At 39.9% G+C, this 19365-nt stretch overlaps 1 protein-coding gene across 1 annotated transcript in view; it reads right to left on the bottom strand.

The window, feature by feature from the left end:
* Positions 1 to 3162: 3162 nt before the first annotated feature.
* The window catches only part of AQP9 (aquaporin 9), a 66647-nt gene continuing 50444 nt past the window's right edge, over positions 3163 to 19365 (bottom strand). Inside the window, exons 3-6 of the mRNA XM_082256058.1 lie at positions 16496 to 16633; positions 15790 to 15908; positions 9956 to 10173; positions 3163 to 3786 (exon numbers count right to left, since the gene is read on the bottom strand). Coding sequence (XP_082112184.1) covers positions 3612 to 3786; positions 9956 to 10173; positions 15790 to 15908; positions 16496 to 16633 — 650 coding nt within the window. The 3' untranslated portion in view covers positions 3163 to 3611. The remainder of the gene's footprint in view (positions 3787 to 9955; positions 10174 to 15789; positions 15909 to 16495; positions 16634 to 19365) is intronic.

Here is a 19365-nt window from a genome sequence, read left to right as displayed (position 1 = left end):
TTGCTCACAAATATAGGTGTTGCCGAATACCGATGACATAAATAAAGTGTGATTGTGAAGAGTGGGATATTTTTCTTTGGGAAGATACAACCTATAAAAGTCCAGTAAGGAGACATTGTCACATTTTTCTTTGGCTGCATGTGTTTGCTAAATGTAAACTCATTTTTACAAAGAATTTCCCCCAAAAATCCATTTTTTTTTTTAGTAGGTTTATGTTTTTGTGTTGGGCCGCATTCATAGCCATGGGCCACAGGTTGGACACCCCTGATTATGCATTCATAGCCATGGGCCACAGGTTGGACACCCCTGATTATGCATTCATAGCCATGGGCCACAGGTTGGACACCCCTGATTATGCATTCATAGCCATGGGCCACAGGTTGGACACCCCTGATTATGCATTCATAGCCATGGGCCATAGGTTGGACACCCCTGATTTTAAGCATCCTTTATCAATGTTTTTACCCCTGAGTAACCCATGAAATAATTTTCAGGTGCTCAGGGAACCCCCCCCCCCCTGCTAAAAAAAGGATTATAACTCCAGCCATTAGTGTGCTTAGTACATAATAATATTATTATTATTATCATTATTATTATTATTAATAACAGTGTGCTTAATCCTGTACATCAGTGTGCTTAATAAGATGAAAAACATTTTAAATTAAAGAATACGTATTGTGACATACCAAGCATAAACCCAGAGCAGACAATTTTGTTACCCAGACCCTACAAAATTATTTTCAGCAGTATTCATGATAAATAGAAATAATAAAAATAAATGATACATGCATATAAGAAAGTCAGACAATAAAAATTGTGGTGTCCTCTAACATTAGTGGTCAGTGTAGAAGTGATCCTTTACATTGATGGTTAGTGGAAAAATTGCCCACTGACATTGGTGTAATTGAGAGAACATTCTACTCAACCTAAGCAGGAACCCCAAGAGTTCTACTAGATACTGGATGAGAAACACTGCTCTAAAGGGTAGGGTTACCTACAGAGTTTTCAGATACTGAAAAGGTAAAGTGATTGATGCCTAAATATAATAATGAATGTAAATCTAATGGTAAAGAAATACAGCTTCCCACAACAATTGTTGTTGCTGCTACAGGAGTTCAAAGTAAATAAGGTAATCTGTAATGTAACTGCACATGGAACCTTCTTATCAGATGAGAGTTATATTTATACACCTATGCAAGCTCATATCTGCCAGCATGGAAAAATGTAATGTGCAGTTGCTCATAGCATGACATAAATTTGATCCTTTGGCTAAGGTCACTTCAGAGCTCACTCTGAATTTAATGAGGTTTGCTAGTCAGAATACAGACACCAGATTGCTAGCATTAGGTCAGCTGGTAAAGAAATCCATAAGGTCCCTTAGCAATGATCTTCCCTATCCCATACTATTGCTTTCTTGACCAGTGGTGTGAATGAGTGTAGGACACCTGCTAATCTTCACTAATTAACTTCAATTTAGCGCTCACCCCAACCACAATATGCCCTCAGTCTGATGGTCGGCATCAATAAACCCACTTCTTCTGATCAGCCTTTGACTGGACAGTGAAAGCAGAAGAAGCACAGTGATGAGCTCAACTTAGTGTCACTCTGATTTTTCCTCCTTGTCCACACATGAGCTGATTGGCTCCTTCTGCTCTTCTTCTCACACTCCATCTTTGCTGTACAGGGATTGCAAGAGCTCGATTCAGGTATTTTTCACTGTTTTTATTAAAGGATAAGTCCACCCTAACACTAAAATCCCTGCATCTATAGATCTGCATGATCTAACATTAACCTATCTAGCCCTGTAAAGAAGAAATCAGGATACATACCTTTTTTGAAGCCAATCCGACCCGATCCCACGCTGAGCTGTCAGCCGCGACTTCGCTGGGGAGGCGGGTGCAGAGGACACATCCGACAATGGAAGCCCCATTGTAAGTCTATGGGTGACGTCACTTCCCATTCATTTTACAGCTGTTGTCGGCCGTGTCCTCTACAGAGCTTCCGCCACTGGAGAGCGGGTCGGAATTGGCTTAAAAAAAAGGTATGTATAGCGATTTCTTCTTTACAGGGTTGGATAGGTTTGTGTTAGATTGAGGAGATCTATAGATGAAGGGATTTTAGTTTTAGGGTAGACTTACCTTTTAAAGTAGAACTAAAGGCATTTTATTTTCCTTTTGAATAGATTAAGGGAGATTTACCTTCACCTCTTATCCCATAGCCAAAACGGGAAAAGAAAGGAAATCCCTGCAAATTAAGGGAATTGCTTAGGACCTCCCAGGTCACCAGAACTAGTGTCCCCAGTGTAAGGTTTCTCAGCCATTACTTTTCACTTTCAATGATAATGGTAAACAGGAAAATAAAAGAGGGTGAATCGTGCTAATGGTGGGAACAGACAGCCTTCAAAACCAATAGTTGTTCTAATCCCTTTACCCTATATCCAAAACTAAAAAATAAAATTTGCCTTTAGTTATACTTTAAAAATCCCATTCAATGGTGTATTAATGATTACAGAACTGCATGAACTGCATAGACTGATGACCTGGGCAGGAAGACTGTGTCCCCTGTATGCATTTTAGAGTTGACTGAAGTCTGTAACAAATAATGCACCGTATCTTATCCAGATGTATATTACAAGGCCTAGGCTTCCTAGGTCTGGATTCATAAACTGTTGGCTGAAAGCATTAGCATTAACAACACCAAAAAAAAAAAAAAAAAGAGCTAGACATAACAAAAAATAGGTTGCATCAATGCAAAAGCTGTTCCACGGCCTCGTAGCTTCCAATAACCCTGAAATACTGAATGTTTATAGCTTCACAAATTGACCTCTCTAGCAGAAGAATTGATGGCAGTGTATCATACATCTTCTTCTAAATGGCAGACAGCATCCTACTGCAGGGAAGATATTGGCTTCTGACAGTAAAATCATTTTAACACACAGTGAATTTTAATGGTATTGATGCTTAATCATAGTTATTACACATTAATGCATGACAAGACTAATTACCTGCATATACCTTTGTGACCCAGTCTATGGTCCATTAGTGCTTCATTAACAAGGAGGATTTATGTCTGACCAATTAAGGGCATTATGATTATCCCCTAATACTTTTATATAAGAGATTGAAGGTTAGGAATAAATACTAATGATTGTCTTAAAAAATATTTCGTTTTTTTATTTCAAGTTTTAATGCAAGTAATTAGCTCCACCGCATATCAGTCACAGTATGCCCAATTTAAAATGAGAGAAGATAGGCTTCTTATTTACTAAACCAATTGATATAACTCTTAAACATTTTTATCCAGTCCTTTAAAGATAACCTCAAACCATTTACATCAGTCCCTGCCCCACCAAGAGCTTACAGCATAGGGTTCCTACTAGGTTCGCACAAATCCACATACAAAGCATGACCAATCTGGTTGGAAGACATTTTCTATGCCAGTATGTTTTGGAATTGTGTCAGAAAATGAATGCACCAGGAGGAGAGGATGCAAATATGTACAAACAGCATACAGAAACTGTCTTTGAATGGAATTGAGCCAATTTTGGTTTGTGCTGCTTGCCATTTGTAATCCCACAATTCCCTGAGCTCAGTTCAAACAATAATAGTCGATTATGCCATATTGGCAAGTTCATGCTTTTCATAGTGATCAGTGTTAACATTGTTATTTATACTATCTTGTCCATTGTGGTGATGAGCTTCAATGCAGAGGATGTATATGTAAGCTCCAAGTGCTCCACCAGCCATTGGTCCAACCACAGGAATCCACCAAAAGTTATTTCCAGCTCTGCATTTAAAGAAAAAAATATTTTAGAATGGTCATTGTTAACGTTGAAGTTTAGGTATTGTTTTTGTTTGCATAGCTACATTGCTCCAGCCTAGGCCAATGTAGGTATGCATGCGTTATAACTGATCAGTCCCTATGGAAACAGGAAATCACTGCAATAGACACCCCTACTACAGTGATTTCTGCAAGCTTCCACGTTCCAAGTGGCTGCCCCCCTGCTTAATGAAAACTCATGAATGCAAAATATAGGACAAGGTGATTGTGACAATGCGGTCCCACCTTTCCAACTCATCTAAGCAGAGAATGCTTTGCATTCATTGAGAGAATGCAAAATGGCATTCCTGCTGAGTAAGTAACCCCTGTTTTCAATAGGCAGCAGGGCAGCCACTTAGCATGGGGCTCAGAAGCTAGTGATTCAAGTAAAAATAGTGCCTACTACAGAGATTTTCGACTTTTACAGCAATCTGCCAGGAATGGCATATGCATGCTTTTATTGGTCCAAACGAAATCAATGTAACAATGCAAAAAAACCATGCCTAAATTTTAGCTTTAGGGAAGACTACCAGACAGTACCAGCATAGGTCTGTATAAAGGTAAGACTGCAAGCTAAGTAGACTACAGTACATAATCTTCATTGCCATGACTGATACTAATGCATATAATGTATATGTGTTCATATATTCATTATAGAAACCATAACTACCATAAAAACTGGAATTCTTCAAATAAACAAAAACTGTGCTAGACAAGACTTATTTGAAACAATTTGACTTCCACTTGCCTGTCAATACCATCTCTTTGTTTACAACACTCAATTTTATCTCTCTACTGCTTAGTTTGCTCCTTCAGTCTCTTTGTTCATCACTAATTTACTAGTTGACATATCAGTACGGATGTCACACAACACTCCAAAACTCAATATTTAGAAAACTGAGCTTATAATACTTCCTCCCCCCTGTGTCCCCTTCCTTGACTTCTCTATCGAGATCAATAATAGCACACCTATCAGTCCCCCCCCATGTGCCTGGCTACTAGGCATAATCCTGGACTCTGACCTCTGCTTTCTTTCTTTAAAATCAGATTGTATTTATTAGAAACATATTATTTTGTACAAATTAAAGACATATATACAAATCACAACAGAAAAAGATAACCTAAATAATAAATAAAAAAAAACACGCTACCCCAATCCCATCACAGCACAGATCCATAAAAATTAAGCACAAACTACAAGTAGTACATATCAAGTACAGGATTTCTAAATGAAAAATAAACCTAACCAGCATTTCCATATATGATCAAATTTAAACATGCCATGGCGTAGAAATTATATTTGCTTCTCATATGCCATACTCTTATTCAAATCTTGGACCCAATCAGATATGGTAGGGAGAGAAAACGAAACCTATTTAATGATAATCAATCTTCTGGCAATAAAAAGTACTCTGGAAACCCCCAGGAGTTTATACTCATCCAAAAAAGAAGAATCAAGATGCCCCAAAATACATGCCAGTAGATCTGTACAAAGAGAAAGACCTGTTACATTAATAATAATCTTGGATAACTTCTGTCCAGTACCATTTAAGCTTAGGACAGCGTCACGGTAGGTGAATCAGGTCTCCCTGGGGTTGACCACATCTGTTACAGCAATAATTTTGCCGTAGACCTTTACTACAAAGAAAATGCGGAGTCCAATATACCCGATGGATAATAAACAGTTGCGTTAGCTGATGCGAGAGGGAAGGAGAAACAAAAGGATACTTTGCAGAACCTGGCTCCAGACATCATCAGCAATAGGACCTAACTTTTGTTCCCATTTCTGTTTACATAGAGCTTGATGTCACAACAAAAATTTAGATATAAGTTGCATGTAAATCTCTGAAATAATGCCCTTTGAATCACAGATCTCGAATCACGGGAAATCCGGGGATTCGTCCTGCCATTTGCCATGATTCGGGATAGCAGTGATTCTGTCCGCGATCCGGGTATCCAATATGGGAACGGAGCCTTATAGACAAGTCTTTACCACTATCACACACTACCATAAAATGACTGTTGGATACCTACACCTTTATAGGAATCTCCATCCGTTTTTATCTTGCAGAGCCTCATTGCTTACATGCATTTGGTCTACTTCAAAATGGCCACTGTTGTCTAAAATTATGGACATTCCAAGGCCCTGTTTTAGGACAAATCCTGCCCTCCTAAGCATCCCTAGTAATAATATAAAACAGTGAAGACAAAAAACACACACACAATAAAATAAAAATATATAGTGGCTCCATAATTATTATGGGTTCCACTCATTGGCAAAGAGTATTCTAAGATGTTTTCTCTTTGCTGCTGTGCAGTAATTATACAGCTAATTACCATTAGCAGGTATTATAAAATACATTAGTTGATGACAACAATAATAAGCAATAATATGGATGACAACTTTAAAACATTCCATCTTTAAAGAGTTTGTTCGCGTTTCCAGTACAAGTTCCAATGCATTTAAGCATCCTTCCTAATAAAGGAAAAGGAATTGGCAGCACTCCAGGTTGAGTCAAAATCCAGATTTATTGACTGGACATCCAAATATGACAATCGTGACAAGGTAGACGCGTTTCACACACTGACTGTGTGCTTAATCATTACCACTGACTGTGTGCTTAATCATTACCACTGACTGTGTGCTTGATCATTACCACTGACTGTGTGCTTAATCATTACCACATATGGTAATGATTAAGCACACATTCAGTGTGTGAAACGCGTCTACCTTGTCACGATTGTCATATTTGGATGTCCAGTCAATAAATCTGGATTTTGACTCAACCTGGAGTGCTGCCAATTCCTTTTCCTTTATCAAGTTTCTACGGAGGCGAGCCGGGGCATGCACCGGTGTGAGTCATCAGGCAATTACACCACCTTGAGCAGTGAGTCCTTGTCTCTTTAAGCATCCTTCCTAGATTAGAAAAACACTGTTCAGCTTTGAAAAAAAAAAAGGAATGAAATGGTTCTAAAAGCAATACATGTTTTACCTTAATGCATTCCCTGCAACAGGGTAAAACAATATCTCAGTAGTAGTATCACCCCCTTACTCCCCTATATGCTTACCTGAGTCTCATCTCGATCCAACCCTATGCCTGTCTGCAGCAACGCTGATCTCTGTTCCTCCCACAGAGGCAGTAGTGGGAGTTTTTAGCTCCTGGTGCTGTCAATCAAATCCTGTGAGGAGGGGGCGGGATGGGGCTGGGCCATGGTGTGTGTATCTATGGATGCACACAACCCGGCTCAGGAGTAAACCTGGACATTTGTCACTATAGCAAGCGGTTTGGTTTGGAGGCACACACAGAAGAGGAGGAGCTGACAGTGATGGCGTAAGACCCCAGAAGAGGAGGTTTGGGACACTCTCTGCATTATCATTACACAGAGCTGGTAAGTACAACATGTTTATTGTTTTATATAATAAATATTCCTTTACAATATCTTTAAATGTCATACCAGGTTGTTTTTTTAGTTCATTATTTTACCTGGATGGATTACATGTAAATAACATTTTTTTTTATTTTTAGATTGTATCAACTTGATAATGCATGAAGACAAGCAATCTACCAAAACCCACAAGAAATGAGACCTAGAAGTGCAGATAGGTCACAGAGCCCAAACCCTAAATATGGGGAGATGCATTCAAAAATCCTGCATAACAAAAAACACCACAAAGGATAAAGTATCTAACAAGGCTACTGCATACCTTTAATTGAAAATGAGACATATACTCATACATAAAAACTTGCTGGAGATAATATCCCCAAAACCCATAGGTCACCTCAACATTTCCATTACACCTCCCGTCCTGTCGTTCCCCCCCCCCCCCCGAACCAACATCTGCCACGACTCTTCCCCAAATACCCAACCATTACACAACTCCTAGCCCTTTAACCCCACCCCTCCCCTCTCCTAAACCCTAAGCCCCCTCCCCCTCTAAGGGGTAATGGCTGGAGTCCTGTTAGAGCCCTCTGGGTAAAAGCCTTGGAAAATTTCTGCCTATGGATGTCTCAAGCTGTGCTGCACAAGTCCATCTGTAACAGTGTGTAACTCCTGTCATGTGAATTAGGTGCAGCCGGCTATAGTAGAAATAACTAGATAATGCAATGACTGTTCAACCTCAAGTATATAGCAAGGTATCACCGAAGGATGGAAATATTAGGCACAGACAAGTATGCATGCGTCAGGTGACCATAGATCTGGATATCTGTTATTTCAGGCTAAAGGAAAACCTTCCCCTAATGAGTGAACCTGGTCCGGTCTTAGACTGAATCACCAGACCTCTGTTATTTAGTAACACTAGCAGAGATTCCCTACAAAGTATATCAAACTATGCTGTGTACATGCGTATATATTAGGATTGCCACCTCGTCCCTTTAAAACCGAGCACACATAATTTACACAGGTTCTGTGGCTGATTAAGGTGGTAATTAAATTCACTCAGTGCCTTATCTGCATTAATCACTTGGCGACCGCATACTGTATATATATGGTGGCATAGTGGCTCTCCCAGGCAAAACCATGTATGGATACGTCATTTTGCTAGGAGGAGCTAGGGGCGAGCGTCGATCATCAGTAGGGAAGCCGATGCGTGTGTCAGGTGGCTCCGATTGCCTCCTGACACTCTCGATCGCTCCCGCAGAGAGAGAAGGACGGTCGGCTGTTGTAAACACAGCTGACCGTTCTTCTCCCTGGGATGATCATAGAGCGCATGTGATCCTGCTATAAAGGATCACATGTCTCTATGGTAATTTCAGAAGCCCAACCCCCATACAGTTAGAATCACTCCGCTAGGGTCACATTTACCCCTTGATAACCTATACTTTTAACCCCTTCCCTGCCAGTGTCATTATTACAGTAACAGTGCATATTTTTAGCACTGATTACTGTAGTAATGTCACTGGTTCCCCCAAAAGTGTCAAAAATGTCAGTTAGGGGTCCGATCTGTCGCAGTCCCGCAAAAAAATCGCAGATCGCCGCCATTACTAGTAAAAAAAAACATTAAAAATGACATAAATCTTTCCCGTAATTATTAGATGCGATAATTTTTGCGCAAACCAATCAAAATACACTTTTTGCGTTTTTTTTTTTACCAAAAATATGTAGCAGAAAACAAATTGGCCTAAAATGTAAAAAAATTTTGATTTTTAAATTTTTTTTTTTTATAATGTCATATAGCAGAAATTGTCGCTTATTTGTTTGTTTATAACGCAAAAAATAAAAATCACACAGGTGATCAAATACCACCAAAAGAAAGCTCTATTTGTGGGACAAAAAGGACGTAAATTATTTGCATGACTGCGCAATTGTCTGTTAAAGTAACGCAGTGCCGAATCGCAAAATAGGGCCTGGTCATTAAGGGGAAAAATCCTTCCGGTCTTAAAGTGGTTAAATTAGCCTCAGAACCTGTGTAATTAATATGTGTTTGGTTTTAAAGGGACGAGGAGGCAATCCTAGTATATATAGCAACAACCACTGAGATATTCCGGTAATAAAGTATTTCAGACCATAAGTCTTGTCAGTATTCAGCAGTGGAAGAGGAAAAAATTCATAACAGACTATCACAAATCATAGTTGCATGTGTAATTGGGGTGAGCAGTCTTGTAAAAGCTGCAATGCAGTACACAGCTGAGCAGGATGCATAAAGACACTTGGGGGTAATAAAGTTGGTCTTTCCGCCGCTTGTCATATGTTCTCTCTGTGTCATCCTTCCTGCTGCCATCCGAGCAGGACTGTGTCTTAGACTGTAACATCCATGTTGTAATCCACAGCATATAGAACAAGGGCAGAGTATGGCTGAGTATCCCAGCCCAGATAGGGACGTGACCCTATCTGCCTACATGTTTCGCCTCTCCCATAGACTGGGGCTTCCTCAGGGTGTAGCTATGCCTTTTTTTGTTTTTGGTTTTTGTAATGCATAAGGACAGCCTACAATTAAAAAGTGAATTTTCTGTACTTCACTTCTGAACCCTATAGCTTGGTACTGATTAAAAATCTTCACAACTGTCAGCAAAAAGTGTACATTTGTTTGCAACATTTATGAACGTGATCAACATATTTATGTTTATATACGACATCCTAGGTAAGCATGCACACATCTATAGGAAATATGGTTCAGTCCTTCCAGATTACTTACGTGAAAACTTCATAACCCCAGCCAGCCGCCGCTGTGAAAACACGAGGACCTAAGTCTCTAGCTGGGTTCATAGCACCTCCACAATTCATTCCCAGAGATAGCCCTAGAAGCAGAATGAGAAGGCCAACTGCAACTGGCTCTAGTCCCTTAGGGGCTGCAAGATTTTTCTTGTCAAATATGGCAAATACCACTATAAGTAGAAGAGCAGTAGACAGTATCTGTACAAAAATATAAGATACAAAATATGTCAGTTAATATGCTTTCCAACTAGTTAAAAAAAAAATGATAGGTGCCCAAAGTTCCAAAGCTCACATCACCAAGTAGCTAGGCTACCATCTCACTCAGAGCTGCTTGACCTTCGTATCAAAGAAGAAAATTCACTAAAGACATCCTGTTATCAAGTTTAAAAAATGCAGGTAATAACACAGAAAAAAAATCAAATACAGTATAATGTCCACTTGCACTGTTTTCCTTAGATAAACATTTTGTTACTCAATTGCGATGTGAATTTGAAGTTGCTGGAACATGTGACTACTCCAGGAGAGTAAATTTCCTAGCACAGCCCTCTCTCCTTGCATGTCATGACCCTCTCCTGTTTTGGGAGTGTCTAATTATTTTCTGTGCTGGTCCAGCTCCTCTGACCCTCACCTCTCTATTAGTGATGTCGCGAACATAAAATTCGCTGTTCGCGAACGGCGAACGCGAACATCGGCGAATGTTCGCGAACCGGCGAACATTGCGAACCGCCATAGACTTTAATAGGCAGGCGAATTTTAAAACCCACAGGGACTCTTTCTGGCCACAATAGTAATGGAAAAGTTGTTTCAAGGGGACAAACACCTGGACTGTGGCATGCCGGAGAGGGATCACACAAAAAAAAGTTCTTAAAAATTGTAATTTTTTGATAGAGAGCCAATGATTGGAAAAATTAAAAAAAAAAAAAAATTCTTTGGATTTAGCATCTGGTGTGTCTAAAAAGTGTACCTGTGAAGTTTCAGCTCTGTAGCATGTCCGGAACAGAAAAAAATATGAATTAGGGTTAGGGCTAGGGTTGGGGTTAGGGCTAGGGTTAGGGTTAGGGTTAGGGCTAGGGTTAGGGCTAGGGCTAGGGCTAGGGTTAAGGTTAGGGTTAGGGTTATTTTTATGGCTAGGCTTAGAGGGTTAGGGTTAAGGTTAGAGGGTTAGGGTTATGGTTAGAGGGTTAGGGTTAGGTTTAGTGTTAGGGGCTAGGGTTAGGGTTACAGTGATACTTAGGGTTAGAGTTACTAGCCCTACCCCTACCCCTCTAACTCTAACCCTAAGCACTAAAAATAACCCTAACCTTAGCCCTGACCCTAACCCTAACCCTAGCCCTAACCCTGATTCTATTTTTTTTCTGGTTCTGGACATGCTACAGAGCTGAAACTTCACAGGTACACTTTTTAGACCCCCCAGACAATAAATCCAAAGAATTTTTTTTTGTTAAGTTTTTTTTTTTTTTCCAATAATTGGCTCTCTATCAAAAATGACAATTTTTAAGAACTTTTTTTGTGTGATATAGTGTCTAGGGGGTCTAAAAAGTGTACCTGTGAAGTTTCAGCTCTGTAGCATGTCCAGAACCAGAAAAAAAGATAATTTTTCAGTAGAGCAGGGATGGTGGGAACCCCTTTTACACCTATATGATCTTTTTTTCCCTGGTTCTGGACATGCTGCAGAGCTGAAACTTCACAGGTACACTTTTTAGACCCCCCAGACAATAAATCCAAAGAAATTTTTTTTTGTTAAGTTTTTTTTTTTTCAATAATTGGCTCTCTATCAAAAATGACAATTTTTAAGAACTTTTTTTGTGTGATATAGTGTCTAGGGGGTCTAAAAAGTGTACCTGTGAAGTTTCAGCTCTGTAGCATGTCCAGAACCAGAAAAAAAAGATAATTTTTCAGTAGAGCAGGGATGATGGGAACCCCTTTTACACCTATATGATCTTTTTTTTCTGGTTCTGGACATGCTACATATATATATATATATATATATATATTAAAAAAATACTCAAATACCAGCCCTCAAAGGGGCTTTTGGGGACAATATACATATATATATATATATATATATATATATATATATATATATATATATATATATAAACAAATAATCAGCCAAGCGCTCACTCCGAAGGGGAAGACTGGCGTGCTGCTCTCCTCAGGCAGGGAACTCCAAACGGATGCATAAAAGAAAAGAAAAGGAGGCGCAAACACCTAGTGCATTACCCGTGGTACTGTTAAAATTGGTTTAATAAAAATGCTGAATGCATACTCACAAACATGAAGAAGCTCTGAGGAAGGGAGCTTGACTCCCGAAACGCGTTAGCGGTCGCAATTTCCAGGACATGGTCCAACACATGGGTGACGGGAATTTGCAATACGATTTTTATTCTTCATGTTTGTGAGTATGCATTCAGCATTTTTATTAAACCAATTTTAACAGTACCACGGGTAATGCACTAGGTGTTTGCGCCTCCTTTTCTTTTCTTTTATATATATATATATATATATATATATATATATATATATATATATATATCACAGAACAAAAAAAATTACACAAATACCAGCCCTCAAAAGGGCTTTTGGGGACAATAGATATATATATATATATATATCCAAAAAAACCTCAAATACCAGCCCTAGGAAGGGCTTTTTGGGGTGCTGTCCTTACAGCAGGAGTGTACCAAGAACACTGGCTAACAAGACCGGGAACTGTCCCCAGCTATAACAGCAGCAGCAGCACTTTCCCTGCTCTCAGTAACACAGAAATGATCTAAAATGGATGCTGCCCTTGCTTATTTATAGGAGGTGGGAGGGAGGTATGCTGATTGGCCTGGAATGTGTCTGCTGACTGTGATGTTCAGGGTCAAAGTTTGCCTCAATGATGATGTATAGGAGGCGGACCGAACATCGCATATGTTCGCCCGCAGCGGCGAACGCGAACGTTCGAAGTTCGCCGTGAACCGTTCGCCGGCGAACCGTTCGGTACATCTCTACTCTCTATATAACCTTTTATGTAGCTGGTGGGGAACAAGCAAAAGTAAGTACTGTATAGTGTCACATGAGTGACAGTTCTGAGTCTGCTGGGGTTTCAGACATTACAGTATATCTAAGATATCAACCCCCAGGGAGGCTTTTACAGGTTTAAAAAAATTGCACAAAATATTCTAAATTCACATATAATTAACTGGGAGGATTTTTGTTGAAATTATTTGTCTGACAACAGGGTTTTTTTTAGGCTTTCTTTATGTTAACTGATACCAATTTTTATTTTTTCTGCTGACATTTAAACATAATTTTTTTCAGCCAAGAATATTTTATAAGAGATACTATGGTAAAATTTGAAAGCAGAAATATTTATAATGGGTAAAATGGCTTGTGAATAGCAATATGCTAATAGGAGCTTAGTCACCTCTTTTGGCTGTAGGGCCACGCTAATAAGGATGTGGTTAAAGTTAATGTTCCCCCAAAATTCATATCACATGTATGTGTCTATTTAACTACATTGTGGTGGGTAAATAAATCCTATTCTTTACTGGGAGCCTTATTTCCTTTTTAATAACTGTGATCCTGTCAGTTACCCCCTTGTCTGTTTTATTCAGACCACACCAAGCATGGAAGGGTATCTGTACTGGCATGGTCAGCTTGCGTATCCTTTCTTCCTAAACAGAGATACAAGACGCAGGGCTCAGGCACTGCGTGCCTGTATCTCCCAAATAAAGTTTGCATGCCACACGCCCCCATCTGGCTCTGCTGTGTTGATTGACAGTTGCTGCAGCACATGTAGATGGGAAATGTGCTTCCCCACTGTGTTTGAGGTTATCCTGTACCTGCCCACTATATGGACATGACCCCTGCTATGAAGCAGTAGAGGGGGAAGGAGCCGCTCAGGTGTGTGTTCCAGGACCTGGTGCAGGTCAGATCCGTAATCCAGGAGCTGTAGAAATCCAAAGTGTGAGACCGCACTCGAGGAATATGTTGAAATCAAAAGATATCCTTTATTCTTCATAAATGAAATGGACAGACAGTGTACAGACAGACGTGCAAGGTTAACGCGTTTCACGACACTGTAGGTCGCTTACTCATAACCACATGAGTAAGCGACCTACAGTGTCGTGAAACGCGTTAACCTTGCACGTCTGTCTGTACACTGTCTGTCCATTTAATTTATGAAGAATAAAGGATATCTTTTGATTTCAACATATTCCTCGAGTGCGGTCTCACACTTTGGATTTCTATGACCCCTGCTATGGCAATAAAATAGGCAAAGGAGGCTGTGTGGGCATGTAAGGGGGTAAGGTAACGGGGCAGTTGTCATGTCCTTCATATTTCCCTCCTCAATGTGTGCCAAGCAAGGGTCATATGAGAGGCCTACCCCAGGTGGGTTCTTCTGGGCTACGCTAGGCACTTTGTGCAGAACCACTTCCATACACATGGGGTACCTTTACTTGAGTCAAGCTCATGACCTGGTGGATGACAAACATGAACGAACTCTAGTAAACACTCTTGATATCACATATACCAACAAGATCAATTGAGTATTTAGGAGGGACATGCAAAGGCAATGCCCTCTCCACCTGTCCAGTGTTTTACCTCTACCTCACTCCTAGTAATGGTATTGGGTCCTGCCTTGCACCTAGCGCAGACTGCATGCGTGCACTTCACTTTTTTAACTCTTACTCTTCCATACCTGCATTGTGCCTTCACACTGTATTAACTCTTTATTGTGATGTCTTCATACCCCAATGTGTTTAGTGACCCGAGCTGTAGACTACATGTGCTGGTTATATACATTGCACCCCTCTAGTAACTTCAGGCCAGGAAAAGGCAATGTTTCAAAAGTTTTTTTTGAAGAATGAATTGACATGTTGACAACGACAGTGCATAGTCCAAGATAGAGTGCAGACATGCCCTATCATTCTATAGTCCCTAAGTACAGGCTTGTTGCTGACCTAGCATACATCTTTCAGCAAAGTCCAAAGTTGATTGTGTCCATGTCTGGAATTTAACTCCAGTTTTGGTGAGATATAGGCCATCCAGACCCCAGCAACAGAACCAGGCAGAGCATCCTTATATATATGTGTGTGTGTGTGTGTGGATTCCCCTCCAGGGGGCTCTCAGAATCCGGGCCTTTGTCCTTTTTATAGGACTCGGAACTGGAGGGTCGTTCCCAAGAAAAAACAGCCAAGAAAAACTCAGGACTACAGTTAACCCTTAACTTCCCACTGGGGCAGAAGTACCCACTATCTGCCTACAGACACATGATTATCAAGGGAAAAAAAAGGGACAAGATTTTTAAGTTTCAAATATTATAATCTGACTATAGTAGACAACTAACATTTATTTTCTTGCAATTTCCTTTTGATGTATTCTGTTTAAATATACTTTAACTCTTCAAAGGGTATATAAAGGGAAAGCTGCCAAAGAGTAGTTCCTTGTATAAGTCTGTGCAGTCTACTGCTAACACTGAGTCTACTTATAAAGAACTCCTTAAGATTGCCCCAGATATAAAACAGTAGTTAAACATAAATAGTTTGGTAGCTTATGCATTTCTGTCACACATGGCGGACACATAGGCATGTCCACCAGTATCATATCAGCATAATCTGTGGAATTCCCTAGCTTTGCCTCAGGAGAACAACAGTGTTGGAAAATCCATCATGACCAGTTGGCCTTTTCTACGGAATCTAATGGTATTGGCCTTTCGATGTTCTTCCACCCACAAGCATTATACTTCTCATTGAGACCTTCCAAAATTGTGAGGCAATATCTATGAGCACCTTCACTTATACCACAATATTATAAAGGTCTTACTTGATCTGCAAGTCCATTTATTGTTGACAGATATGGAGCAGGATAGGTTGCAAAAATATGAGCTGTGGCATTTGGACCATCTACTGTAAAAACTCCACCGGTGTACATGATTAATGCATCTGCAAAAAAAGCAGGAACATTGCCATTAGTTTTCTTCATGTCCGGATCTTTAATGATTTTGAATTTGTAGTTGATATAAAAATCTTTTAATAGGCTTGATTACCTTCCACCCCCTACCCAACAGGCACAGACACTACAGATATACATACACATATACAGGTATACCCACCTACATATACATTTACTTCATTGGTATGGTGTTTGTCATCGCTGCATTTAATTATCCAACTAGAACAGCAAATAATGATAGATTGTATGTCAACATATTATGTCTTAAAACCCCTAAGACAGGGATGGTATTGCCACAAATCTTTCCACATGCTATCCATTTTTTGTATAGTAAACAAACACCTAAGGTCATAAAAAGCTTGGATACAGCACTAACTGCACACAGGCATAAGGACACAAAGGAGGCCAAAAGGCTGGCAATTGAAAGCCGCAGCAGAGTAGGTAGCACAAAATCAATGGGAGAATGTGCAAGATTTCCCCTCACTTTCTGTTCCAATGACAACAGTAACATTTTGGTCTCACAATAGATAAACATTACAATAGAGTTTACAAGGCTTCATACACAAAATACACTTACCATAATAAACACCAAAAACTAAAGCAGATCCAGTGATGGCACCCAAAAACTGTGCACTCACATAAAAAGGGAGCTTGACCCAATCTAGTCTTCCAGTTAAACACATAGCGAATGAAACTGCAGGATTAATGTGCCCACCTAAAATGATAAAAAAAATAAGATTAATTCTATACTATTACACAAAATTTTAATATACCCATTTTTATCTATTAGAAAATACACGCATTTGCTTTCTGGCTTTACAGTATAGTTCCATTCTCAAAACCTTGTATAACCAGTTTTACCTCCAGCTGCAAGGCGATAAAATGAACACTGTACTAATCAGTTACCAAATTATACAGATGTAAACTGTTGCCAATTAAGTTCTGATATTGGTCTGTAGATTGTTCCTAATGTAGCTGAGTGAGTTACTGGAAGAATAATTAAGCACTTGCCTCTGGGTGTTTGGTGGCAGCCTTGGTATTTAAAATGCAGTAAATCTAGCCTGTAAGTAGCAATCATTATTTTGGAACAAATAAATGTGTGATTACTTGTAAGTTACATACCATTGTGTAGAGAAATAAGGAAGATACCAGTTAATTCATACTGTTTTTTGGAAAATCGATATATTGGTAACTTCACTAAATTCAGTTCAATAAACCTTGCTGCAACCACATACGTTTGCAGCGTGGTATTCTGGCATTATAGGGTTAAATTGGACTGTAAGGAGCCAAAATAACACCTCCTCACTGCCTGCTAAATGCTGTCTAAAAAGCACTGTGACTGGAAGTAGAGAGCCTGAGATCGGTACAGCGGGGATTTCTGTAGATTCTGACCTGGAGTGAAGCATCAGGACATCTCCTAGGCAATGCTCTCCAACCTGAACCTAGCCTTACCGCTGTACGGATCAGCTCCTGATGCTCTCTCCTTCCAGTTCTTGCAGCTCTCCACATGGACATCTGTCTGCGTGCCTCTCTGTGTTTCTCAGCTTCCTGACAGTGTAGGCATCAAGGGCTGAATATGGCACTATGGCCACCATTTGCCCAGGTCTGCTATAAGGGTTTCCATTGCTGATGCTAAGCTGCTTCTTAAATGCTAGTTCTCTAGTTTTCAAGTTGATCCTTTGGCTTTCTAATCTTTGACCTGGTACAATCATGCAAACCAGGAGTTTACATTGACTTCACTTGCTGCATAATTGTTCTAAGTATCAAAGTCAGACACAGCAGGGCAGCTAGCATCTTAAGCAGGAGATCAACAATAAAAGAGGTTCTTTCATCTTGTTATTCAATAAAAAGTGTGAGTAGAAACTGTCAGTAACCTAAACAACCAATGAAAAATCACTTTACCTTAATATGACCACTGTAAAATGGCATGCATTTGATTGCTAGTGGTACTCTTTTTGCACTTTGTGCATTGCCCCTTGCAGTGCTTTATTGAACAAGCACGCAGGGGAGTATATCGGTATAATGCAGCACATAAATTTGTCCTTGGGTTATTGTGAATCCACTCTCAAAGTATTAATTTGTCAGTCAGAAAATGTTTTCATGAAAGTTGCTGTTCTCTGACCCCCAACCACATATTAGTTCCAAGGCAATGAAACACATCTTTAGCCTTGCAGCTTATTGTCATGAAAGTAGAATGCGGCTACTCAGTCAATATAGGTCAGTGATAACATTAAAATAATTAGTACATTTGTTTTGTACACATGATTTATTATACAAAAGACTATTTGTAACTTTGCTAACAATACATTTTTTAATAACAATAAAACATTCTGTGCAAACTTTAAAATTAGCTATGTAGACTTGTTACATATAAATGATGAGTCATTTATGCAAGACAACAAGGGGGTAACTACAGAAACATTGGTTCATGTGACTTCTGTGAGGCCAATGGTACAGCGGGCCAAGTATACTGAGAAAAAACATTTCCCTTAAGGCTCCTTTGTCTGACTGGTCTGACTGCATAATACTCAATCTAGACAACACTAGTACTTGGCAAACAGACATTATAACATGAAAGAGTGGTAGGACAGCCTATTTCTTAACACAGAGAGTAGAGGCTCTGAAGGCTCTAAAACTACCTGGCTTAATTACTTATAGTGAAACCTCAGATATGCATTCACATTTTTATGTGATACACCAACTGCTGTCATCACCCTTCTTTTGATGATTTCTTTATGAGACATTTGGAAAACTTTGGAAATTTGAAATATGGAAAAATTGGAGAACTGAGCAGGGCTACGTATAGGGGTTGATTTACTAAACCTGGAGAGTGCAAAATTTGGTGCAGTTGTTCATGGTAGCCAATCGGCTTCTAACTTCAGCTTGTTCAATAAAAGGAGAAGTACAGTTCCAGGCTTGGGCAAGATCGGGACAATGATGTCAGGATCTGCCCACATGCCTGGACCGGCACCCGGCACCAGGCTTGGTCTCTCAGCGAGCCGCTTAGAGCCTGAGCCAGCTGCTCCCACCCCCTCCACAGCCTGGCTCTCCTGTGAGCCCAGGGGGCAGAGTAGAGAGCTGTGAGAACAGAGTGAACTGCGCTGTTCATTCGCTCAGTGCTCAGTGTTAGAGGTGCCGGGAGACAGATGCAGCTTTGGACCAATGTTGCATCCACCTAGGTAAGTATGATTCTTAAAAAAAAAAAAACATATATCTTATAAGCTTTGACAATAAAACCTGGAAGCTGATTACTTTCCATGCAGAACTGCACCAGATTCTGCACTTTAGTTTTAGTAAATCCACCCCAAAGTGTCTTAATTAAGTGTTCATGGCCTACAAAAAATAATGTTATGGTGCCCACTGTTTGGGGAGAGCTCGGAACCTTTGGCTTGGGGGGCAAACACAACCAACTAGACCATAGGTGTCCAACCTTTTGGCTTCTCTGGG

Source organism: Pelophylax lessonae, assembly GCF_965119305.1.
Source record: "Pelophylax lessonae genome assembly, chromosome: 4".
Lineage (NCBI taxonomy): Eukaryota > Metazoa > Chordata > Amphibia > Anura > Ranidae > Pelophylax > Pelophylax lessonae.
Note: the sequence above shows the minus strand (reverse complement) of the source record. Positions and strands in the feature narration are given on the sequence as shown.